The sequence below is a fragment of the Xenopus laevis genome, chromosome 7L (genome assembly GCF_017654675.1).
Source record: "Xenopus laevis strain J_2021 chromosome 7L, Xenopus_laevis_v10.1, whole genome shotgun sequence".
Classification (NCBI taxonomy): Eukaryota; Metazoa; Chordata; class Amphibia; order Anura; family Pipidae; genus Xenopus; species Xenopus laevis.
In genome coordinates, this window is record NC_054383.1 from 59,406,814 (window position 1) to 59,434,572 (window position 27,759).

A 27,759-nucleotide genomic window follows, 5' to 3' on the forward strand; every position below is an offset into this window, starting at 1 on the left:
CACTTCGCTAGCGAATTTACACCAGCGTCCGTTAGTAAATCGGCGAAGTAACGAAATGGCGTCACGTCAAGCGGTAACATTCAGTAAAATGCGCAAGTTAGTGAATTAGCGTAGTTACGTCCCATTCGCCATATCGCAACTTCGCCTGGCATAAGGGTGCGAAGTAGCGCTAGAGTAGGTCCACTTCGCTAGCGAATTTACGCCAGCGCCCGTTAGTAAATCAGCGAAGTAACGAAATGACGTCATGCTGGCGAATTTTCGCTAGCCACTTCTCGCTTTAGTGAATTTGCCCCCCATGAATTTGGCGGACATGTGTCACTAAGTAAGTAGCCCAATAATATTGGAGACTTGTGAACTGCACGTATGTGCAATAAGATTAGACCAGCCGGGCCTTGTAAATATGAATACAGTAGAACCCCCATTTTACGTTTTTCAGGGGACCAGGAAAAAATGATATATATAATCCGGGAAAATGTAAAATCAGAGAAATGTGTTAAAGTAACTTTTTCTTCAAGTACTGAAAATATATAAGCACAGGTGTCTGCTTTACTTTGAGATATAATATTTACTGTATTAATAACAAGGGTTAAACATTGTAGCGTTAATGTTACACTATGGTGGGCATGTGCATGGTCTCTCTGTCAGTCACATACACAACCTAAAGCAATAAGTGATTAGTGCAGGACTGTATAAGGGGTCAGACTAATAGGAATTGACCATTTACAGGCAGAACCATGGCAAAATAAACATTTGGTTAGTATTTTATAACCTTTTTATTGTTTTGGGTACATCAGGACAAAATTTGGATGTAAAATCCGGGAAAACATTTCTTAAAATCAGAGTAATGCACCCATTGAAATGCATTATAAATTGGTGGGACCACAAATAAAAAATGTGGGAAAACGTAAAATCAGGGGACTTAAAATCAAGGTTTCACTGTATTTACTTGAAAATACATTTAAAATACATTCCATATACTGTTTATTTTTCACAGATTGGAAAAAATAAAGCAATCATTTGGAGACATTTTATGTTTCTATCTTTAAGTACACCTTATGAACTATTTATAGCTTATGGTGCGGAGATTGTCAATACCCTCTGCGTATCTCAACAATTTGGTATTACACATTGCTAACATCTATCATGGTGTAACACTGCTAATCTTTGGGTGTAATTTATAGGTATTATGTGCCAATAGGTTATTAATACTTTTGATTGATATTTTTGATTGTGATATTCAGTTTTGGATGTAATTAATTGTTTAGAATTCAACAAGGAGCCCCTCTGATCACTAGCATCTCCAATAGTTTTTAAAGTCTTTTTAACTATTTATGTTGGCATGGTTTTGAATAAATATTGCTATTTAAAGGTATATCTATGGCTTTGAATGTTTTATAGTGATATTAGGCCTTCTGGGGGTTAAGTCCAAAAGTGGCTTTGGCTTAATGTATTATGAATTGGGTATGTGTTTATGGGCCTTGGTATCTTTATTGCATTTATCTGGGTTTGTATTTGCTGAGTATTCCTCCAGATAGTAATATTTGTGGGATTTTGTAGATAAGTTGTCTAATTTCAGGCAGTGTCATTCTGTGACTACTAAAGCAAAGTGTGTTTTTACTGTTTCAGCTCATGTCTGTGTGGTCTTTCTGCTGTGGTGGTCGGTGGGGTCCAGGAAATTATGTTGTACAGGGCCAAATTATTTCTGATGGTGGCACTGGATGAAAAAATAATTTTGCCTCTTTATAGGTTCCTGGTAAGGTCTCAGCTTGAGTATGCAGTGCAGTTTTGGGCTCCAGTCCTTAAGAAGAAAATTAAATGAGCTGGAGAGAGAGTGCAGAGACGTGCAACTGAACTGGTTAATGGGATAAACGATTTAGGGTAGACTGTCACAGTTAGAGTTGCTCTGTCTGCGAAACAAAAAAAATAAGAGACACTTGCGAAGGGACCCGATTATTGGGGGATTCTTTTTTCCAATAAAAAGGTTCAATGCTCCAGAGGGAACCCCTTTAAACTAGAGAAACAGAACTTTCATTTGAAGTAACACAGGTGGTTTTTCATAGTGAAAAGTTTGTGGAATGCCCTTGTGGATGATGTTGAGATGGCTGATTCTGTTAAGAAGGTAGAGGTAAATGCTCTAACTGCAAAACATGTGTGCCTTTAAAGGAGAACTAAAGCTTAACCAAAGAAATAGGGAATCAACTCACAATATACACTAATAACATAATAGAATATAAATGTCACAATATAAGGCTAGTAATTAATACAGATAATTACTTCATGACAAAAAAATAAACCAGTGCAACTAGAATCAGCTTATGTGACAGGCCAACCTAATTTTCTGCTTGATAATTTGCAACAACGCCTAAGAGTAGATTCTCATCAGCTGCTCAGAGCCCACTGAGCATGTGAGTGTCGCAGACACTTTCCAAGATGGTGACCCCCTGTGACAAGTTTGAAGTCCTGAATCATTGCTGCTATTGAGAAGCTGAAACTTTAGACTGGTGCAATAAGTTCAGTATATAGAATATGGCATTTTATCCATATTCATTTTTAGGGTTTAGTTCTCCTTTAAGAGAGGTTTGAATGACACGCATACTAGCATAGAATATGGTGATGCTAAAATACACAATTAGGAAAAATATCGGTATATATAGTTAATGTGATTGTATGGAGGGGTTGGTGTAAGAATTTGTATACAAATACAAGAGGTCCCCTGCACTCAACCCATTATCAATATATTAAGACATTAATATCTTAATATAATAATGTCTTAAATATATTGATAATGGGTTGAGTGCAGAGGACCTTTTGTAATTGTCAATATTTATTTTTGTGGTCACAGCCTCACCGCACCCCCAGCCCAATGGTTTTTAAAAATTAGTGGTGAGCACAACTTTCCCTTGTTTGTGTAAGCATTTGTATGTATGTGTGCTGGGTTTCATTTAGAGGGGTTGAACTTGACATTGGTCTTTTTTCAAACCAACATAACTATGAAACTATGAAGAGGAAAGCATTTCAAAACTAGAAGTCAGAGGGGGGACAGATGTTGCTTTTGAAGTATATAAATATTTTAAATGTTGTAAATGGAAATTAGGAAGACAAATATAGAAAATAATAAATTGATTGCTTCACAGGCAAAGTCTGACCCCAAACTTTTTTTTAAGTATATTAATACTAAAAAGATGCAGGTTGAGTATATAAATGTTTTTGTTATAAAGGATTCTGATCAAAAATCAAATGTGCTTAACCAGACCTCTTCATCAGTGTAAACAATAGAGGAGTCAAAGTTTCAAGACCCACTCAATAGTGGAACAAATGGCTTAGCTCAATCAAGTGGTTGACACTTAAATGCTACTTAAATGCTGACTTAAGTTTTTATGACCAAGGACCCAGAATCTGGGTCCTTCAGTATGGAGAGCTTAGTTCAGTCTAAGCCTAGCCACTATTTTGCACTCACTTTCATCAGATAGGATACATATGGCTTACAGGAAGATGCAATTCTAATATTTAAAAAGGGATTGCAATCTCAGCCTGGCAATTAAATGCCCATACGTTTGACATCTGGGCAAGTTATTTGAAAGTTTAAGTGATCACATTCAAGATTATATACTAGAGAATTAAATTAAATAGCAACAAAGTATTTCAGAAAAGCTAGTTGCTGTTGCTTACAGTCAGTAATTCAGAACATAGATATTTTGTTTAAAACACAGAAAAGAAATGGTTGTACTTTAAAATTATATTGAATCATTACTGCTCTCAATTTATTCCCCAAAGACTTTTTGTAAGAGCATTAAGAACTACCCTTTGTGGCTTCATAAATAAGTAAAGATGCTAATAGCAAAGAAAGTCTAAAGCAGGGGTCCCCAACCTTTTTTACCCGTAAGCCACATTCAAATGTAAAAAGAGTTGGGGAGCAACACAAGCATGAAAAAATCCCTTGGGGTGCCAAATAAGGACTGTGATTGGCTGTTTGGTAGCCCCTATGTGGACTGGCAGCCTATAGGAGGCTCTACTTGGCACTATACTTAGTTTTTATGCAATTAAAACTTGCTTCCAAGCCTGGAATTCAAAAATAAGCACTTGCTTTGAGGCCACTGAGAGCAACATCCAAGGGGTTGGAGAGCAACATGTTGCTCACGAGCTACTGGTTGGGGATCACTGGTCTAAAGGGACAGAACACATTTCATCTAAAACAGCAATTAGGAAAGCAAAGATAGAAAATAAGGAATAGATTACTACAGAGGCTAAGACTAACCTCCATACTTCATTTTTTAATTTTTTTTTTACATAATTAGTAAAAAGATGCAGGTTGAAATTGTGGCTCCATAATAATGGAAATAATGTGATTACAAAGCATGTGGCACAATTAATTCCATCCAGGATGTGGCATCCTTGCAGCAGGATAAACCGAGAATCTTATCAATGCACCAGGGATGTAAATATTTGCAAACCTTAATGGGACGGTGTTAGGCAAATCTATAATGGAGAAGGACCTTGGGGTTGTTGTAGATAATAAACTTAACTGTAGCAAGGAATGCAAGTCAGCAGCTGCAAGGGCAAACAAAGTTATGAACTGTTTTAAAAGGGACATAGATTTGCTTTAGGAGATGGTCATTCTTCCTCTTTATAAAGCACTTGTAAGGCCCGATCTGGAAAATATAGTTCAATATTGTTTTTCAGTGCTAAAACTGGATGTTTTTGAATTGGAGAGCGTCCAGAGAAGGGCAACTAAGCTGGTAAAAGATATGTAAATAATCTCTTTAATGCTTTATTTTCCAGTAGGTCCTTCCGGCAGACACAAGAGCATCCATTCCAATTAGAAGAAAAGAGGTACCATTGTAATATCCAAAAAACACAGCTGTGATATTGTGGAATTCTCTCCATGAATCAGTTGTACTGGCAGATACATTAAATTCAATAATTAGTTGAATCACTTTTTAGTAAGTACAGGGTTACTGACAATAGCTCTTAGTACAAAGTTGATTCAGGGGTCAGTCTGACTGCCATCTTGGAATCAGAAAGGATTTTTTCCCCCTCTGAGGCAAAATGGAAAGGCTTCAGAAGGGCTTTTTTTGGCTTCTTCTGGATCAACTAGTAGTTAGGCATGTTTTAAATTTGAATTGCTTGGATGTCTTTTTTTCCCAAGTTATTTTTTCAGTTTTTTTTAATTAATACAATGAGTAATCAACATGGCTTTATAAAGGACAGATCATGTCACACAAATTGAATTGCTTTTTTATAATCAAGTAAGGAGGAACTTTGACAGAGGGGTTGCTAATCTACTTTAGATTCAGTGTAGCATAAAGAAGAAAGTGTGACAAGTATAATTGCTTTCTAAACAAAGGCCTATTGGGCTTGGTAATGTCTGTATATTTATCGGAAACTGGCTAAATAATTGTGTAGTTAGAGTAGTTACCAATGGTACATTTCTTTACTTTGAGTAGGGTTCTTAGTGGTGTCACAGGGTCCTGTACTGGCACCAAATGTATTTATCTTCATTAATGACTTGTATATAATGTGTCAGTGTTGGCAGATGACAAAAAACTATGCAGATGACAAAAAACTATGCAGCCAATCATCCTTGCAGGGGATCTAGGAAAAACTGGTAATCTGGGCAGATATAATTCAGTGGTGATTAATTTAAGGCTATGCACCTGTAAAAATATGCAAGCCCCTTATAAATTTTAATGGGACTACGTTAGATAAACCCCCATGACTAAATAAGACAAAGTGGTACCTGTGGATAATAAACTTGGCTACAGCAAGCAATTCCACTCCGTAGCAGTGACTGTAAGAAAGGTTTTAAACTGTATTCATTTATGAAAGTTTTTTAAGTTGATGGATGTGTGCTTTTTTCCAACCCATCCAACTACATTACTATGCTTACCCCAAACTTGAGCATACCATTTCCTCACTGTTCAAAGGCAGTCACAGTAATTTGGTAAATACTCAAGCCTTTCTCAATAAGTTGCAATGCATTATGGAACCTGAAGTGCCACTATCAGCGTAGACACAGTGAGTTTGTTACCTCTATTCCCTTCTCTCTCTCTCTTGAAGCTTTCACAGTAGTCTCATGTGGCTGCTATATAACAAGACTTGTCCTAAATTAATTATATTAACTAATTATTATTATTTTATTATTATTATTATTATTAATAAAATTATTTTCATATGACTTGCTTTTTTAAACTCACTTAAGATTTCAGTTCTTTCCCTGCCTTATTTATTCCATTTTGTAAACATCTGACAGCAGGCTATTAACATCCTTGCTCCAAAGGGGAATTAAAGGAATAGTTCAATGTGAAAATAAAAACTGGGTAAATAGATAGGCTGTGCAAAATAAAAAATGTTTCTGATATAATTAGTTAGCCAAAAATGTAATATATAAGGGCTGGAGTGAACAGATGTCTAATAAAACAGCCAGAATCCAACTTCCTGCTTTTCGGCTCTATAACTCTGAGTTAGTCAGCGACTTGAAGGGGGGCCACATGGTACATTTCTGTTCAGTGAGTTTGCAATTGATCCTCAGCATTCAGCTCAGATTCAAAAGCAACAGAAATGACCCATGTGGCCCCCCCTCAAGTCTCTGATTGGTTACTGCCTGGTAACCAGTCAGTGTAAACCAAGAGAGCTGAAAAGTAGTGTTCTGACTGACTCCAGTCAGAACTCCAGCCTTTATATATTACATTTTTGGCTAACTAACTATATTAGAAACATTTTTTATTTTGCACAGCCTATCTATTTAACCAGTTTTTATTTTTACACTAAGGTGTAAACTACTGACTGGTAACTTGGTAGAAGATACCGTTATCCTACTATCTTTTTGTTTTTAGGGGCTAAGTTACTACATACTAAATTTGTTGACTAATTTGTATAACGGTAGCACTGAATCGAATGTGAAATTATTTCTGCATATTCTTAGTAGTCTAATTTTGCAAATATTTCTGTTAATGGCTGCATTTTATGGTAGCATGTTCTGGTAGCTTTGATTGTGGCTCCGCTATTTTGTATTTAAGATTCACCATCCTGTACCTGTTTATTATTAGTGAAAGTGGCCACTTGACAATGTAGTCAAATGAAAAAGATTCCAGTCCACTAAGTGCCAGCTCAGTGGGGTCAGAGTTAATAAGAGCTTTCTCCTGATGCGTTTCAATAGCAAGAACACGTAGAAGTTGTGTGATGAGGTCATGCGGCATTAACTCTATCTGCAAAAAAGGAGATTTAAAGTTACTTTTTATGCATAGGGTGCACTTCATTAATCTAGAAGACAAGTGTATTTGTAGCAACAGATCTTAACGTAGTATTAAACACAGGGTATACTATCCGTGGCATACATTATATTGGGAATAATGAACCACCTATTATACATTCTAAAGGTATTAAAAGGCAAGAGGCCAAAGGTCACAGAACTCCTCTGCGACTTACAATAGATTTTACAATAGCGTGGAAAATTATTTTTTATAATACACAAGATTCAGCGAGTCATGAGACACAAACTCCATCATTAAGCACCAATTATAAAAGATGACATTGCTAAACACCATTTATAAGTATTTAATTTTCAGGATATTCATGGTTCTTGTGTATTATAGAATTAATAATGTAACTCGGCTGTAGAATATTAGGGAAATCAAAAATCACAGGATTTGAACAATAAAGGCAAAAGATATATATATATATCTCCAAGCCCCTCCCTAACCTAGTAAACTAACCCCTGACAAAGATAATGACACATAGGGGATTTTTATATTGTTGCTGAGCATAATAATCCTCACAAAACTCCCAGTAATATCTATTGCATAGCATTCCAATAACTATAATATGAAATAGTAAGAACTGTGAATAACTCCACAACTTTCAAAGACATCTGCATATCACGACATCTAGCAGCCCAATCTATTTATTTATTGTTATATATATATATAAGAAAAACTATACATACATATATCCATTCTTGTATCCGTAATGTCTAAACGGTTGATGTATTTGTAGTTGTAGTCTGTAGGCTTGATAGATCACCTTATATGCTTATACATACAGTATAGTTGTCAGCATAGATTTCCCACAGTACTTGTGTGATGTTACAACTTTAGAAATACATTACTTCTTATATTATGCTATAGTGTGTTGTACAGTGCCTAGCAGATTTTGATGTTTTAGCTAATTCTACCTTAAGATCGTCTTTAAAAGGGTCTGTGTTGGCAGTGCTCATTCTCAGTGCCAGCTCCAAAAGAGCCTCCAGCCGAGTTGGAATGATGTCATCTACTGGTTTCTTCAACTCCTCCTCAGTCAGGTCCATGAAATGCACAAAGAAGTCTCCCTGGTCCATAAGAAAGTAATGCTTTATGGATCTGTTAAATTAAATATTAAGTTAATTGTGAACATTTAAATGTTTAGTTAAATGTTAAAGTATATATATATATATATATATATATATATATATATATATATATATATATATATATATATATATATATATATATATATATATATATATATACACATACACACACATACATACAAAAAAGTTGTCTCTGTCCAAAGATTTATGGACCGAACTGTACATACATACATACATAGAGCAGAGAAAATAGGTATTAAACACATCAACGGTTTTCTCAGTAAATAGATTAATGATAATGGGGGATTTTAATTGCCCAGATATTGACTGGAGCAACATTACTGCCAGGCCAGTTAATGGGAACAAGTTTATAAACTTGTTGCATGACAATTTAATGGCACCAAACAGAGCCAAAAGGAGCCAAACAGAAAAAATGCTATACTGGATCTAGAGATCTCTAATGACCTAGTGCATTTAGCAAATGCGCAAGCAATTGATGCCTTGGATAATAGTGACCATAATGTGATCTTATTTAACCCTTTGCCAAGCAGTTTTAAGACTTTTTGTACTCTTTCACTTTAAGGGCTTTTCCTGGGGGGGTCTTTTAGTTTACCCAGGAAAACAATATATTGTTATATATAGTACAATCCCATATATCAAACATAATTTATTTTATGTATGAGAACACAGCTGATTTGGAAAGTTCTATGTCTCCTGAACTTGACAATACCAAATACATATAATTTTATGGAGACTTCTCACTTGTATAGATGAAAATCGCCACGCAGTACACTACCAAATTTCCAAAGCACCGCTCCACAAAACGGCATACTTCTGATTTCAAGGCCAAACACTCCATTTACAGTATTTACCCTAAACAACTATGCATTATTAGAAAGAGCAGATTCTGGTGAATCAAAAATGGGTAAATATATCTATGTACACCAAAAAACCAAGTTGCAATTCTTTCCTAAAATTATGATTTTTTATAGAAAATGGTGAATTTTTTGAAAAAAGACCTCAAAGCTTCCAAACTACAGCATCATATCTCCCACATATTATTAGGTATCAGTGTAAAACACCCTGAATATGATTGCCAGGAGTCCACAGAACAGTTTGATGCCAAATATGTATAGGTTTAGCTAAGCATGTGGCATATAGGGGCCCCAAAATGTAGACACCCCATTTGCGCCCCCCATTTATCAGTTCTGTAATTCCAGATACTGCAAAACCAACACATCTGCATAGATGGGGGGGGGGGCAAAGGTAGAAAAAAGTATGTTCACCCCAGAAAACCATATATTTTCTGAATGTACACATTCCCCCAAATCCAAATTGGTTATGCATGTCTTTCTACTCAAAAGCAGCAAGCCACAACCCTTTCCTAAATCTGGCAAAACAATGATAAATAACCTCAAAATTTCCATCCTGCAGCATTGTATTTTCTACATACTATTAGGTTTCAAGATAAATCACCCCTAATAAGAAAGCCTGGGGTCCCCTAAACAGTTTGATGCCCAATATGTATAGGTGTACCTAAGCACGTGGCATATAGGGGCCCCAAAATGAAGACCCCCCCATATAGTCTTTAATTTCAGGTACTGCAAAATCAACAGATTTACATTGTTTGGGGGGGGGGGGGGGGCAAAGGTAGAAAAAGTATGTTTACCCCAGAAAATCATATTTTTGGAAATTACACATTTCCCTGAATCCAAATTGGGTATGCATGTCTTTCTACTCCAAAGCACCAAGCCGCAAACCTTTCCTAAATTTGGCAATTTTGGTGACATTTCCAAAAATCACATCCACCCTGCAGCATCGTATTTCCCACATACTATTAGGTATCAAGATAAATTACACCAAATATGAAAGCCTTGGGTCCTCTGAACAGTTTGATGCCCAATATGTATAGGTTTACCCAAGCATGTGGCATATAGGGGCCAGTGGCGTAACTACTGGGGGTGCAAAGGGTGCAACTGCACCAGGGCCCATGGTCCCTGCACCGGTGGGGGCCGCATGGAAAATACGCCAAAATTGTCAGGCTATTTGCACCGCCGCCTAAGCAGGTCCTTCAGCATTAATAACTTTAGTGTGCAAATTGGCCAATTAGGGAGCCTAGCACTTTCAATTTGCTGTAAAACCTTAAGCGCCCCCTGATTGGCCAGTTTGTACATTGAAGTACTTTGTGCCGTACAAGTTTTTTTGTTTCTTCATCGCTTTTGGCTCCCGATCCCCCTTCATCCTTTCCCCCTGCACAGAGCACGCTCAGCATGCAGATAACAGGCAGAGGAAGGAATGCAGCTGACAGCAGCAAGGAGGAACACTAGTTTCTTATTGACATGCTGCCTTTCACAGTAAGAGTCTGCAACAAATTTGGGGGTCATGCCATGAAATCCTCCCCTAGACATGGTGCCAAACTAATATATGACCCCACGGACCTTCCAGGCTTCAGTGTGTTGCTGGGCCCCTCCATTAATGTCATGCAGGTACATTCCTCCCAAGATTATCTGCTGAAAGACTTCCCTGACCATGTCCAGACATATTTCTGGAGGTATATACACACTCCAAACCCTAGCCCAACAAAACCTGAAAAACCTACTAGCCTATTGGAAATAACATAATAAATACTAATATAATCAGTACAAATAAAAAAAAAATTCACATTCTGAAATATTTTACTGTGAAGAATTTGTAGATTAAGTTAAGGAAGCTGTATAGTTTTTGAGCCAGTCAACTAGAACAAGCAGAAATGTCATTAATTATATGTTTGATTTTGATAAATGTTACATGCTAAAGTATATGCTGTATTTTATAATTGCCATAATGAAATAGGTTACTGCATTTCCCAGGACCTTTGTGAACGCAATGCTATGAAGACATGGTTCTCGTCCAATCAAATCCTTTTTTGGGTTAGTATATTTGTAGACACCATAGTTGCTTAAAGGGATACTATCATCTAGAGATGCACCGAATCCAGGATGCAGTGCACTTTGGCCATTGTCTAGGCACACCAAATTGAACCCTCAAAACCTTTTCACTCTCTTTTCTTGGCAGGTGAATGAGAACATGTTTTATATGCAAAATGTATGCAATTTTTAAAAAATTGTTCTGAAGTTTGCATGCATAGTCAGGTTCAGCATTAAGCTGTTTTGTGGAGGATTTAGTATCCTGCTGAATAATGGATTCAGTGCATCCTTAGTATCACATTTTAATTTTATTTAATGCTGTTTTGTATTTTAAGTATTGTAAGTCTAAAGCTTTTGTATCAAAAATGACTGAACTGCTGCTATTTATTGGACAGAAGGGAAGTCACATGACTACTAGTAAGTAAGCTATGCAATGTAAGCAGAAAATATGTCCTATGCAAATGAGATTACAATGTAATTTCTCCTACCGCACACCTGTAGTTCACCAATCCTGCAACTGGTGGTGTGTTTCTTCCGTTGACCCGGCGGGTCCCTTAGCAATGCATGTGTATAGAAAACGGATCCGCACACACACTGGTTAATGCAATTGGGGAGTATCCCCTTTTATTCAGCCACCAAACATTCAACGTTTCGGGGGGGGGGGGGCAACCCCTTTCGTCAGGATGATGAATCCTGATATATATAGTTTTTATGTCTGTATACATGGTTGTGGCCGTTTGCCATGGACTGCTTTGTGCCTATTGTTTCTGGTATAATACATGGAATATGTATAATATTATTTGGTCTAAATACAAGAACACCATATACAGTGAAACCTCAATTTTGCATACCCTTATTTGCCCCCCCCCGAAGCTGCTTTCATATTTTGAGTACTGGGTGAGCTTGTCATAAAAGTAACTAATCAGTAATGTCTGGCCCACCACTAAAGATGTTTACAGACGGGGGCGTGGTCTGCATGCTGAGTGGGTAGGACACACATTGCGTGAGCTCCGCCTGAGGGCCTATTTTAATCCTGTTTATAAACGAATTTACCGATTGTAACACGTTACCATTGATGCGGCAACGCTGCACATCTCTTCCTGGGTCCCGATGAAAAAGAATCATCAATCCAACAGGCTTTACACTGCAGCTGCGACTGAGGAGAAGCGCATACAAGATGGCGCCACGGCTGGGGTGCGTGGCGATGTAACATCACCAGGCTCGCATCCGAAGCTGAGGGAGGAAACAGCCAAGAAACTGGGGAGTACATCGCCTCCGAATCAAAATCAGGGTGTCTTCCCCCTCAAAAACAGTCCCCAATGCTGGAGAAGGCCCTTCCAGCCCAGCCACCCCACAGCAGCCTGCTTCTCATACTGACCCCACGCTGGCAGAAGTGCCACAAATCATATCCAGCAATCACTCCACATTAATCTCCAAAGTGGATGAGATACACACAGACTTTGCTATTTTAAAGCATGATCTGCAAAAAGTGAGGGAAAGAACAGGCGAAGCTGAAAGGAGAATAGGGGATCTTGAGGACTTAATCTCTCCTCTACCAAATCAAATAGATTCTGTTTCCAAACAACGGACTATTCTTGAAATTAAGGCAGATGATTTGGAAAACCACCTAAGGCGGAATAACATCAGAATCCTAGGAATGCCTGAACGAGCAGAAGGCAACGCCACAGAATCCTTTGTTGAAAACTGGCTCCAATCAAAGTTTGGTGACCACATTTTTTCTCCGGCCTTTGCTGTAGAAAGAGCCCACAGAATTCCAGGCCGCCCTCCACCACCAGGTGCAACATCTAGGCCGCTAATCGACAGACTACTCAATTATAAGGCCAGAGAACCAGCTCTAAGGCAGGTGAAATAATGCATGACAACCACAAAATCTCACTATATCCAGATTTCTCTACAATTATCAGGAAACGGAGATCCCAATTTGCTGAGGCCAAGTGGCTGTTAAGGCAACGACAAATACCCTATGTAAATCTTTTTGCAAATGTATTATTATATGATCAAGTGCTTTATATTTATTTCTGTATTCACATTTATATTTCTAGCTAGTTTGTTATATGTAGCTACTACATATCTACCATTACATTATAGATACAAGCTCTTCATTATCACCGCTTCAGGGGACAACAACCACCCTCATTTTATATATAATATAATATATATATATATATATATATATATATATCTATATATATCTATCTCTCTCTCTCATATGGTTGATATGGGGTATCGTTAGACCTCTCTTTAGTCCCTGCTTCAGGGGACAACAACCACCCTCATTTTATATATAATATAATATATATATATATATATATATATATATATATATATATATATATATATATATAGCTATATATAGCTATATATATCTATCTATCTATATCTATCTATCTCTCTCTCTCATATGGTTGATATGGGGTATCGTTAGACCTCTCTTTAGTCCCTGCTCCCATTCCGCATTGTGCTATGCATTACAGGTACTTATTCTTTTAATCTATCATTGATCAGTACAGATGTGCAATATCTTGTCTCGTATTTAAAACTTTCGGTATCCTCGTCTGCAATTTGAGGATCCAGAAAGCCTCTCTCAGATTTTTAGAACTTATCGTATCGCCTCCTCTTAAAGGTACTTTTACCTGTTCGATTACCTTAACTATCAGATCCTGAGTACCATTTGGGGAACATACAGCAAAGTGCTTACCCACAGGTGACCCCTCATCCTTTTCGCCAATTGCCCTTAAGTGCTCCCTTATCCTTTCTTTTAAGCAGCGGGTTGTACGTCCTACGTTTAGTATATCCTGTCCTTCCTTCTTGTGTTCGTCCTCAGCCTGTAGTGTCCTTATTTCTCCTCTCCTGGTCTTCTTTCTGTTTGATGGCTCCGTCTGGAACGTCTCTTTCCTGTCCATCTTTTTGCGTTTCGCAATTGCGTCCAGCCATAGGAGTTTTTTGGCTTCCTGTATTTCTCTGATGTTCCGGGATAATCCAGATCAGCATCAGATGGATTTCTTCTTGTTGACCGTAAGGACATAGGTTCCATGTCCTCAGTACAAAAGGAAGTTTCTTCTCCAGAATCACTTAGCACACTCGAAAAAAAGACAGATTTATCACGGTTATGATGTTTTGGCCTATTTCTCAGAATGGATTTTGGTTTGTTCCACATATAGACCATATCATTTTCTTAGTCCATTCTATCTCTTTTTAATTTACGTTTTTTTACGGGCACTTACTGAGGACTCTACTTTGATAGATATTCCTTCAGTTTGGAATCCAATGTCAAAATCAGGGGACTTATCTATAGATGTTAGATACTCTTGAGATTCTTTGATCTCTTCTCTGGTATTCAAGAGTTCCTGTTTTTTCTGATTAATTATTAGTCCCATCAGTTTCATAGAACACTTGGACAAGGCCTCATTCCATTTTTTTTGATAAAATCTGTATTCTCCCTGGCAAACTTTGGGTATTTTTTTAGTCTAAGTCCCCTGGGTATCCAATTTAGGGAAATGCATTTTTCAAGGGTTAAAATGTCCCAGCATAATATTACCTTATATGACATCTGTTTCTCCAGGGTTTTGAACCGTGTATGTAACATGTTAGTCCCCTCATTGTCCATCTCCATTTCCCCTAGCAGTATTTTATATCTGTTAAATCTATCCACCCGATCCTCTAATGTTTCCAAGGCACATAATCTACATAATCTATATAGAAACACATATATATATACATACACACATATATATATACATACACACACATACATACATACATACATACATACACATATTTTTATATATATATATATATATATATATATATATATATATACACACATATACACATATATAGGGACGTATCAATTGCAGTGTTGCAATAGTGTTTAGGGAATGGTGCCTTGGCAACCAGTACAAGGGAGTTTTATTAGACGCTAATGAATCCTAGGTACATGTTTGTGAATCAACCTGTTGCGACTGAAAGAACGTGAGACTGACCTTAAGCTACTGTACATAGTATTTACCTTTCTGACTTTTATAACCTAGGGGCAAACCTAGGGGTAGATTTCCCCCCCCCCCAGAATACGGTTTCTAGCATCACCACGTCCAATAACTCCAGTACACATTTTTTTAGGGTCAGCTACCCTCTCAAGAACCAGGGACGGCCCCTTAAGAGGTGGGGGGGTAGCAGACACAAGACCTCCAAAGCTCAATTACCTCAAAACACACATATATATATATATATATATATATATATATATATATATATATATGTTCAAAAAGAAGTACCTGCACTCAATCCCTTGTGATACGTGGTGGGTGCTCGGTCAAGTTATAACATACAATCTTCAAAATGGACCCGCACTCCAAATAGTTCAATCAAAGTGAATTTTATTGAATCATCACTCACGTGTCCAACGTTTAAAAGGCCCCAATGTGAGTTGAAACGTTGGACACGTGAGTGATGATTCAATAAAATTCACTTTGATTGAACTATTTGGAGTGCGGGTCCATTTTGAAGAATATATATATATATATATATATATATATATATATATATATATATATAATCTACAGTCTGGTAATTTCCCTATGGGACCAGACTGTAAATTATATCCTTATAATACACAAAAGCCATGAATATCCTGTAAATTATATCCTTATAAACGGTGAGTAGTGATGTCATCAGTTATAAACGGTGAGTAGTGATGTCATTTCTGTCACATGACTTACTAAAATTTGTGTATTATAATAAATAAAGTACCCCCAGTTGTAAAATATGAGGATATTAGAAGTTACCTCGGAGTTCCATGACCTGTATAAAAACACTCGGCCTTCGGCCTCGTGTTTTTATATGGTCATGAAACTCCTCGGTAACTTATAATATCCTTATATTTTACAAGAGGGGGTACTTTATTCACTATATAAACGGCGCGTTCTGACGTCGGAACGCGCCGATTATAGCTTAATGCGTCAGCAGCTATCAGTGCTGCACTCTCCCTACAGCTTTCCTCCTGCTTTGTCTGCCTCACTTCCGCCTTCACGCTGCCTGCTCTCTCGCGCCTCCTATTAAGGTCGTGCTGCCTTTCCTACCTCTCCGTTCTCCATTTGTCTCCCACCCTCTGATGCTTGCTCCCTCAGTGTCTCTCTTCCTCTTCTGTTCCCCCTCCATTGCTGATCTTGCTTCGTCTGCCTCGGGCTTCCTCTTCCGCTCCTCCTCCCTCTGCCCCTCCCACACCCTGTCACCGTTTGCTCCTGTTTCTTCAGCGCTCCAATCCAGGTAACTTCAATATTGCTCCGTCTGCCTCTCTCTACTGCTCCCCCTCCTTCTTCGTCACACTCCATCACCCTGTTACTCTTTGTCTCGATCTGTTTGCTGCTCCCACCCCCCAGCTTCATACTTTAGTCTCGCTGCGTCTGTCCCTCCCACTCACGTCCCTCTTGTGCCATCAATCTCCTCTCTGTTTATCTCACTCAGTTCATCTCTGGAGTTGCCCACCCCCCTGCATTTTACACCCTTCGTGCCTTTCCCCTTCTGCCACTTTTTAGCTTAAAGCCAAATGACTGCAACCATGTGGTCAGAATGCCACAGAACTTAGTTTAAAGGAGAAGAATCACACAGGGAGACAATAAAAAAAGTAAAAACACTGTAGATTATAATAGATAATGTACCCCCTACAGAAAATTATAAAGATATTAATAGTCACCTCGGAGTTATGTGACCTGTATAAAAGCACTCGGCCTGCGGCCTCGTGCTTTTATATGGTCACATAACTCCTCGGTAACATAATATCTTTATAAATTACAGTAGGGGGTACATTATCCACTATATATATATATATATATATATATATATTCCAGTAAATGGACCCGCACTCGTTCATATTAGTGAAATAAATGTGCTTTTATTCACAAGTTCATTTCCAAATGAACTTTTGAATAAAAGCACATTTATTTCACTAATATGAACGAGTGCGGGTCCATTTACTGGATTATAACATTAAGCTTTGACCAACCCACCACCATCGACAGAATTGAACCCGGGAGGAGTGCATTCACTGTCCCGACAATATATATTGACCAACGCACCCACCATCTAAGAAATCCGGTAAGAGTGCGCTCACCAAAATTGACTTTATATATGGGGATCATTTCCCTGAATAGTGTGTTCTGCACCCCGGTAAACTATCGATTAAACTAGCATGGAGGCTATTGGATTCTCCTCATCTTATGCACAACGGGAGAGCTTCACCACAGAGGATATAGAAAATATCCTTTTTTCAGAAACCTATGAGGATACATTTGGGCAACTTGGAGCTAAAGAAGTGTATCACGAAATCCTGTAGGACGTCAGACAGCGGAAGTGAAAGAAGCAGATCCGGATCATCGCAAGACAGGTTGTCCCAACCGGCAGCACCTTCTTCTTCCCCTTTTTTAGGGGAGCGCACACAAGGGCCAAACGAAGGACCCCCGAGACACAGCAGCGCAAGAAAGCCACCCGCCGGGGCAAGAGGGCCGGCCGCAGTAGCGCCGGTTACAACCCGCTCACAGCAGACCTTGAGGCACAAGAAGAAGACATGATCTTCAACTTATCAGCGTATCGCCTGACAACGGCGGAAAAGACTCTGCTGCAGAAAGGGCTCGGATTCGTCCCATCGGTGAGTTTAACCCCTTTTACTCATACTGTAGACAACTATAAGTTTTCCAGACAACTGCGCCTTAAGGAGCGCTTTGAACAGGACAAGGGGTTAAGAGAGTTGAACTGTAGCTCCCCACAATGTGAGGAGCATGTTGAATTGACTAATAATATGACTACTAATGGGGCACTACTTACCATGCAATATAATAATGATGTTATCAGACGCTTTAAGCCCAAAAGTGACTATGACCCTATCAGTGCCAATCCCTCAATTAAGACCTTTAACCGTATGCTGGATCTGGAAATGTCGGCTTGGTATAAAACAAAAAATGTGGGCAGGGGGAATTTATCATTTGAGCATAAAAATGCATTGAAATCCCTGAAAATGAATAAAGATATCATCATTAGAAGGGCTGATAAAGGCGGTGGGATAGTAGTGCTTGATTACAAGTACTACAAAGAGGAATTGATGTCACAACTTAATGACGTAACTAATTATGAAAAATTGAGATTTCCGTATGCTGGATCTGGAAATGTCGGCTTGGTATAAAACAAAAAATGTGGGCAGGGGGAATTTATCATTTGAGCATAAAAATGCATTGAAATCCCTGAAAATGAATAAAGATATCATCATTAGAAGGGCTGATAAAGGCGGTGGGATAGTAGTGCTTGATTACAAGTACTACAAAGAGGAATTGATGTCACAACTTAATGACGTAACTAATTATGAAAAATTGACTTATGACCCCACCAATCTATTTCACGAGGAATTGAAGAGCATTTTGGAGACTGGACTTGATGAAGGCCACATTTCTAAGACCATGTTTGATTATTTTTTGCCGAAATTTCCTGTCAGACCGGTTATTTACACCTTGCCAAAAGTACACAAAAACCTAGAAGCACCCCCGGGGAGACCGATAATATCTTCCAATGGTTCCCTTAATGAAAAGATTGCAGAATTTGTAGACTATCACCTTCAGCCCTGTGTACAACAGATAGGTAGTTATTTAAAAGACACAAATGATTTCCTGAAGGTTGTAAGAAGTATAGATATACCTACATCTGGGCTTATCCTAGTAACAATGGATGTACAGAGCCTATACACATGCATACCACACGAACAGGGAATAGAGTCGGTACACAAGTTAATCACTGACAATGGGCGCTATAATGGACCCCCATGTCAGTTTATCTTATCCCTGTTGCAGTTCATCTTATATAAAAACTACTTTAAGTTTGAAAAGCAGTTTTTCCTACAACGCACGGGGACAGCAATGGGATCAAAAGTGGCACCTGCTTATGCCAATGCGTTTATGCACATGTATGAGAATGAATGTGTCTTAAGTCATGAATTGTTTAGGAGATATGGCGCCTTTTACAGGCGCTACATTGAGGATATATTCTTTGTATGGACGGGCTCTGTACAGCTTGAAGACTTGGTGAAACATTTGAACAGTCTGACTAACCCTGTTAAATTGACCTTTAATCATAATGATGACCATATTGAGTTTTTGGACGTAAGAGTTTATAAGGTTAACAATACCTTGCAAACAAGTATACACGTAAAACCCACAGACAGGAATACTCTGGTACATTACCAGAGTAATCACCCTAGGCACCTGTTAGACTCATTGCCAAAATCCCAGTTGCTGAGAGTAATACGGATTGACAGTGAGGAAGGCAAGAGGGTGGAGGATATAGACACAATGTGTAAAAAATTCCTGCTCAGGGGTTATCCAAATGCTCTGATTGAAAATACAAAAAAGTGGGCATTGAGCCTTAATCGTGATGAAGTTCTACTAGAGACCAGCACAACCAGTAGACTGAGTGATGAAAAAGACCTGTATTATGTGTGCCAGTATGGTGAGAATTCCAAATTTACGCGTGAATGTGTGTTAAAACACTGGGAACTGGTTAAAAGTGAGGACATGTTAGGTAAAAAATTACCACATAGACCCAAATTCAGTTACCGGCTGGGGGAGCTCCTTAAAAGAGATTTTAAGTCCCTCGGATCCATTGGATAAATATTCCAACACCCACACGCAACATTTTCTTTCACCGCGACCAGGTGTGTATAAATGCTCAGGATGCGTCATGTGCAGCAGCCTTATTTTGGGTGATCAATTTTTACACCCACGCACAGGGAAACGATATAGCATTAGACATAGGATGACATGCACAACCACATTTGTGGTTTACATAATCAAATGTCCCTGTGGGCTTATTTACTGTGGCAAGACTGTCAGGATGCCCAAAGAACGAATTGGCATGCATAGAGCAAGCATCAGGGCTGCATTAGACCCAGAAAGGGAAGACAAAGCAAAGGGTAAAAAACAGGACATTGCCCAACAGTTAGTAGCCCGGCACTGGGCAGAAGCAAAACATAGCCCAGCAGCATTTAGATGCATGCCAATCGAGCACGTACCGGCCAGAACAAGAGAGGGTGATTGCAACAAGGCATTCTTGCAAAGAGAAGCCTTTTGGATACATGAGCTTGACTGTGTGGCACCTAAAGGCCTTAATGCACAATTGGTGCTTAGCTGTTTCCTTAACTAAATAGGTATCTCCCGTAACCATCGTGCTTAGGCAAGTATAAAATAGACACATAGCAATGAACGGTTATACATAAAAACATTTTTTTTGGATATGCAGCATTTTTTGTTGAGCATAAACATTTAACAATATTGGAATACGATTGAATATGTGTTGAAACTTGCATTTTTTTGTATTTGCCTGAAACAAGCAACATAGTAATACATTTGTATAATTTTACAGATTGCTCATGAATAGTGATGGCCGAATTTGCGTTGTTTCGCCGAGAAATTCACGAAAAATTCGCGAAACGCCGCCGGCGTCTCGTTTTTGCCGCCGGCAAATTTTTTCCCCGAATTTTCGCAGGCGTTTCGCAAATTTATTCGCTGGCGGCGAATCGCGCAAATTCGCCACGAATTCGTGCCTGGTGAATAAATTCGCCCATCACTACTCATGAATACTTCATGAATGGACACTTTTTTATGGACACTTTGTTTCAATTGAGCACTACCACCATCAGCACTATGGTGACACCCAGTGGTGAATTGTATGTATTACATTTTTTGCATTTACCACCATACGAATGTTCTGAATGTTTAACATGGGGTTTTTCCTATCTATGACGTCATACTTGGCGCCAATTTCAAAAGGGATTTAAACACTTGTCTGTACACATGCGATTTATCCTTGAGAAAGGTCCCAGTGTGGACCGAAACATTGGATATGCATTTGTGAATAAAGCACATTACTTTTCTTCACTAAGAACATTGGAGTGCGGGTCCATTTACTAATATATATATATATATATATATATATATATATATATATAAAATATAATCTTACAAAGCAGAGACCGCACTCTCAGGGCTTACGAAAATATAAAGAATTTTAATGCAGAAAACTAACGTTTCGGCTGTGTCCCAGCCTTTGTCAAACGTGGGCCAAAGCCGAAACGTTAGTTTTCTGCAGTGGAAGATTTCATACAACACTGGATACACGCACCCAGGCAACAAGAAACGTTTAAACGTGAGTGCTGTGAATGTGGGGGATGTATATACAGTATATGTGTATATATATATATATATATATATATATATATATATATATATATATATATATATATATATATATATATATAGTCTGTGTGAAACGACCGCACTCTGTAGACCGGACTTAGTGTAATTCCTGTGGGTGCAGGGTCCAAAAATTCATATATAGATTTGCTCATAAGGATCCGCACACCAAAATTCTTTCATCAAAATTCAGTGCTTTATTCAGTACATAGATCTATGTACTGAATAAAGCACTGAATTTTGATGAAAGAATTTTGGTGTGCGGATCCTTATGAGCAAATGCAAATATATATATATATATATATATATATATATATATATATATATATATATATATATATATATATATACACATACATACATACACACACACACAGGGTTTTAGTGAAAAAACAAAAAATGTTTTATTATTAAGCCTCAATGTTTCGATCCCCCACAGGGATCTTCGTTAGGAGCAAAAACTGACGAAGATCCCTGTGGGGGATCGAAACATTGAGGCTTAATAATAAAACATTTTTTGTTTTTTCACTAAAACCCTGTGAGTGTCGCAATCCTTTTTCACTGCTTATTTCCCATGCTGGCACCCAGGTATTAATTTTGTCTACAGAGTGCACCATTCATATGCTCGGACCTGGGGTATTCTGGATAATGGATCTTTCCGTAATTTGGGTCTTCATGCCTTAAGACTACTAGAAATTCATTAAAACATTAAATAAACCCAATAGGCTGGTTTTGCTTCCAATAAGAAATAATTATATCTTAGTTGGGATTAAATACAAGATACTGTTTTATTATTACAGAGAAAAAGGAAATAATTTTTAAAAATTTGGATTATTTGGATAAAATTGAGTCTATGGGAGGCCATTCCATAATTCGGAGCTTTCTAGATATCGGGTTTCCGGATAAGGGATCCTATACCTGTACTGTAAACTCTACATGTACGATAATTACCTGAATAGGTGGATACAACCTTAAGGTGTAGATCTCAGACCTAGGACACATCAGGGCTCAAACAGAGAGCAAATCCAAGATTCTTATTTATTACTTTACAAGAGAGGAGAATTACTGCCTCCAGGGCACTGATAGGTGTGGCCGACTGAGAAATTGTATTTATGTTGTGATATAATGTTTAAAGCATGTCTCCTAAAAAATAGTGGAAGACGACACAAGATTCAGAAATATCTGAAAATTCCTACAGCAATCCTGGAATATGGGTTACATGCCAGAAAGTGGTTATAAGATGGCCAGTTAAAACTCTGCACCCTCCAAAAATCACATAATTCTGTCTAACAATACACTAAGTACATTAGAGGACATTATAGACAAATAGCAGGGGACCTTTTTACTCATAAAGAGGATCACCGCACCAGGGGCCATCCGTTCAGAATAAAAAAAAGAACTTTCATCTGAGGCAACGTAGGTGGTTCTTCACAGTGAGGACAGTGAGGTTGGGAGTTTCCTTAAATGAGAAGGATCTAGGGGTCTTGTAGATAACAAGTTGTCTAATTCTGGGCAGTGTCATTCTGTGGCTACTAAAGCAAATAAAGTTCTGTCTTGCATAAAAAAGGGCATAAACTCAAGGGATGAAAACATAATTATGCCTCTTTATAGGTCCCTGGTAAGGCCTCATATGGAGTATGCAGTGTAGTTTTGGACTCCAGTCCTTAGGAGGGATATATATGAGCTGGAGAGAGTGCAGAGACGTGCAACTAAATTGATTAGAGGGATGGAAGACTTAAATTATGAGGGTAGACTGTCAAGGTTGGGGTTGTTTTCTCTGGAAAAAAAGGCTCTTGCAAGGGGACATGATTACAATTTACAAGTACATTAGAGGACATTATAGACAAATAGCAGGGGACCTTTTTACCCATAAAGAGGATCACCGTACCAGAGGCCACCCCTTTAGACTAGAAGAAAAGAACTTTCATTTGAAGCAACGTAGGAGGTTCTTCACAATCAGGACAGTGAGGTTGTGGAATGCACTGCCGGGTGATGTCTGATTCAGTTAATGCCTTTAAGAATGGCTTGGATGATTTTTTGGACAGACATAATATCAAAGGCTATTGTGATACTAAGCTCTATAGTTAGTATAGGTATGGGTATATAGAATTTAATTAAAAGTAGGGAGGGGTTGAACTTGCTAAAAACAACACTCCCCCTAATACAACTCACTTATACTGCAAGAGGATGCCCTCAGAAATATGATCTAGTGTGGCGGGACTGGCTGGAGTCCACTGAGGAGCCTTAATGTTAGAGATGGCAAGATGTCAATGGCATTTATATCTATATCACCTACTTAAGTGCCCTAGGGGCAATAGATCCAGAATTATACCCGAATTAAAGTATATACAAATGTACAGGATTCAAATATTTCAAATGCTGATATACTGTGTGATATGTTTACAATAAGATGGAACCATGCATAATACAATATTTGTTTGTTTGTTTACTGTTTGAAAATGCAAAATAAAAACCTTTTAAAAAAAAAAAAAAGTAGGGAGGGGAGTGTGTATGGATGCTGGGTTTTCATTTGGATTGGATTGACGGTTAATATATGTTTTAGGAACACAATGTCACATCTGAATGACACACAGAACTTGTTTTTATAGTTTAAAAGATAAGAATTGATTGATTGATTTCTAGGTAAATCAATTATTATAGATATGGGTATGTTTAATTTATGTGAAGGTATGGAGAGGTGTGTGTATGGATGCTGTTTTTTCATTTGCAGGGGTTGAACATGATGGACTTTGTCTTTTTTCAACCCAATTTAACTATGTAACTATATAAATTTCCTATTGCTATTGAATGCAGTCATTGGTGGTCATCACATTACTTCTGTCCCAGTAATCCACAGCACTTTCAACTCTTGGTCATGCTAGAAAATATTTAGAGATTTCCAAACTGTGGGGGTAAATAATTTTTTTAAAGGGATAATGCTACTTTGCACAAACCACTCTCTAGGTGGAGATCTGTAAGATTGTAGCAGCATGTAAAAAATCTATATGTTTTTATCTGTCTAAAGTAAAAGCAGCTTATCTTCTTTTGCAGTGGCATGGGGCAGCTGATTTGCACAACACTGAAACCTTCACTAAGATTACTATATAACAGAAGAAATGAACAGAGGCCTTTGAACTTACTTGCCATAATACTACAGACCCGAGTATAATATACTGGGTATCACTTGAATTATTTGCGACGTAACAAATTTAGTAAAGACACATCAGCTGAGAAATAATAAATGCTAAAAGAAATGCTAAAAACAGGTGTAATCAATATAAAGGAAGAATGTGCTGGTGACTGGATGTGCTAGACAAGACTGCAGCGATTGGCAACAATGAACATTAATAATTACCTATATATATTGCTTTAGTTTGAGCCGGGAGCTTGGATGGGAGGCAACAGAGAGGGCAGTGAGTTGGGTTTGGGTTTAGTTCTTCTTTAAATTAAAATTTTTACAATAGTTCAGCTTTAAAATGTAGAAGTAGTCTACATATATGTGAAACCCACATGTATAACCTTCAATTCAATCTACAACCTCTCAGTACAGGTATAGGACCCCTTATCTGGAAACCCGATATCGAGAATATCTAAATTTTTAAAAATGATTTCCTTTTTCTCTGTAATAATAAAACAGTACCTTGTACTTGATCCCAACTAAGATATAATTAATCCTTATTGCAATCAAAACCAGCCTCTTGGGTTTATTTAATGTTTATATGAATTTCTAGTAGACTTATGGCATGAAGACCCAAATTACGGAAAGATCCGTTATCCGGAAAACCCCAGGTCCCGAGCATTCTGGATAAAAGGTCCCATACCTGTATTAGCAAATCCCTATGAAAGACTGTTACATCCTGCCCATATTTAATTATTTTCACAAATATGTGTCATCAACCAATAATAAAGAAAGAGGATATAGAAATATGTAACAAAATGCCGAACTAAATAAACCAGTGCCTTATTTTCAAGTAAACACAGTAATGACTGCAAGTGAGTGGAACAATACGGTGTTGTCCTAAGATGATGCCAGTTGTGATTCCCTGCTGCATGCAGCGATATTGGGGATGAGCAAAGTCACCTGGTTTTTGTCATGTGATAAGAAAATGATCAGGCTTGTGAGATATGCACATACACCTAACCCAATACTGCAATGTGTAGTGAGGCACAAAAGGTGACAGTATTTCTAGATCAGGGCTGTCTAACTGACGGCTCGCCCCCCTCCCCCCCCCCCAGTGTGGAGACCCCACCTCCTGCTGTGTTTGCTTACCCATGTGTAAAATTTAAATGGTATCACTACAGAGATTAACTGGCCCCTGCATTGTTTTAACCCCAAATTCAGACTAATCCCCAGTATTGTTCACACCTGTGATCCCCCTGCTTTGTTCACACTTGTAACACCTCTATTGTTCACACCCCTAAAGCCCTGTACTGTTCACACCAAAACCCGAGACTGAAACTGCACACATTGTCCACCTATTCACACTTTATACAAAATACACACAAAATGCAATGTGTCACTATATGTAGTACATATTAGAGTGGTCCTGATAGGTTTCCCTGTTCTGCCTTCCATATGCTCCCTGTGTGCACCCTGCTCTGCATTTGTGCGCCCTGCTCTGCCTGCGTGTGCCATGTGCCCTACGCTGCCTGCATGTACCCTGCTCTGCCTGTGTGTGTGTGCCCTGCTCTGCTTTTTGTGTACTGCAACTAGGGAATAGTCCAAATTCGACTAGAATTTGAAAAAATTTAATTTATTATGTACTGTCTCTTTAAGTTAATTAAAAATCCAGAATTGGCAAAAAAAAAATAATAAACCAGATTACATTTAAAATTTAGACTTAACATTATACTGCAGAAATACTTTATAACAAACTTGGGTAACATGTTTTTTCATACCGTAGATGAGCTACCAATTCTTCCTCTTCCATCAGAAAGTCTAGAAGCACTTTACTGGCATAGTTGTATGCCTTTTCGATTCGCTCTACATATGCCTGTTCCTTCAAAGTGTAAGTAATTTCCTTTGCATCTGGACAGGTAACATCATGACCACACTCCCTAACCACATTCAGATATTTACCTGCATGGCAAAAATGAGCAAACAACTTAAGTCAGATTTACTTGTGCATAAAAATTTGGTGTAATATTAAACCAGAGTAAAACTATAAAAAGCAGATAATACCTTATATCTGTGAACTAACATATTACAACAGTCCAGGCATGGTTTAAGGCTGTTATTAAAGAAACACTATCATCAAAAAGTAAATGTTTGGTTTGGCTGAAAACAATGTCATTTAAAGCCAGTTGCTGATAAACATGGTCCATTTTGATTTTACCATATACAAACATTTAATTATAGTTTTCCTTTATCATTCATCTCTCCATCTTAAAAAAACATTTATTAGTAATGTATTTATTAGTAAATTAGAGGACCACTCATAACTGTATGGTTCATTAAATTCTATGATTGAGGCAGTATGAAATGTATTAGAGGGGGGTTGTGGGTGCACTCCTAAGGCCATATCAAAAAATATATATAAATACAATAATCCCCTGTCTAAATAAAGAAAAACATGTTTTTTTGTTACAAAGTTATGATCATAAAATTGGTAAGCCGCCATACCACGTCAAGGTAAACCACATACGGCGGTCCCTAACCTGTTTACCTGCGATCAAAATTTAAAACCTTGGTTTCAATCTGGACTAGATCCTCCCCCACCACCTGCATATGCGGCTTTTGTAGGGGAGACTGCCCAGACCAACGCCCATTTAAAAAAAAAAAAAAAATGTGATTGTGAAGACATATATACAACTTTACTTTTCCTTCATTATAGTCTCTTCACAATCACATTTTTTTTTTTTTTAAATGGGCGTTGGTCTGGGCAGATATATATATATATATATACTATAACAAACAAGGGAAAGTTGTGCTCACCACTATTTTTTAAAACCATTAGGCGGGGGTGCAATGAGGGTGTGACCACAAAATACATATAGTCAAATACAAGAGTCCTCTGCACTCAACCCATTATCAATATATTTAAGACAGCGACATTTTGTGCATACTGCTACTAAAAATGCCTTACCCTTTAAACAAAACAGGGATTGTTTGTCCATATATTGCAATATATTTAAGCTGGCCAACTACGTCAAAGTCATCCCATATCTGGCCAGTCCTATGCTCAATTTTATCTGATTCATTAAGAATTCTATTGCTTCATTATGCATTTTACAAAGGGACTTGGTTTTACCTGCAACTTAA

The 27,759-nt window shown here is 37.9% G+C and overlaps 1 protein-coding gene across 11 annotated transcripts in view; it reads right to left on the reverse strand.

The window, feature by feature from the left end:
• tubgcp2.L (tubulin gamma complex associated protein 2 L homeolog) overlaps positions 1 to 27,759 on the reverse strand; it is a 221,034-nt gene that overhangs the window by 111,235 nt on the left and 82,040 nt on the right. For 10 of the 11 annotated variants that reach the window (XM_018224523.2, XM_018224524.2, XM_041568527.1 and 7 more), the window contains 3 exons: positions 26,397 to 26,577; positions 8,171 to 8,351; positions 7,033 to 7,205 (listed from right to left, as the gene is read on the reverse strand). In XM_018224523.2, coding sequence (XP_018080012.1) covers positions 7,033 to 7,205; positions 8,171 to 8,351; positions 26,397 to 26,577 — 535 coding nt within the window. 11 annotated transcript variants of the gene reach the window in all.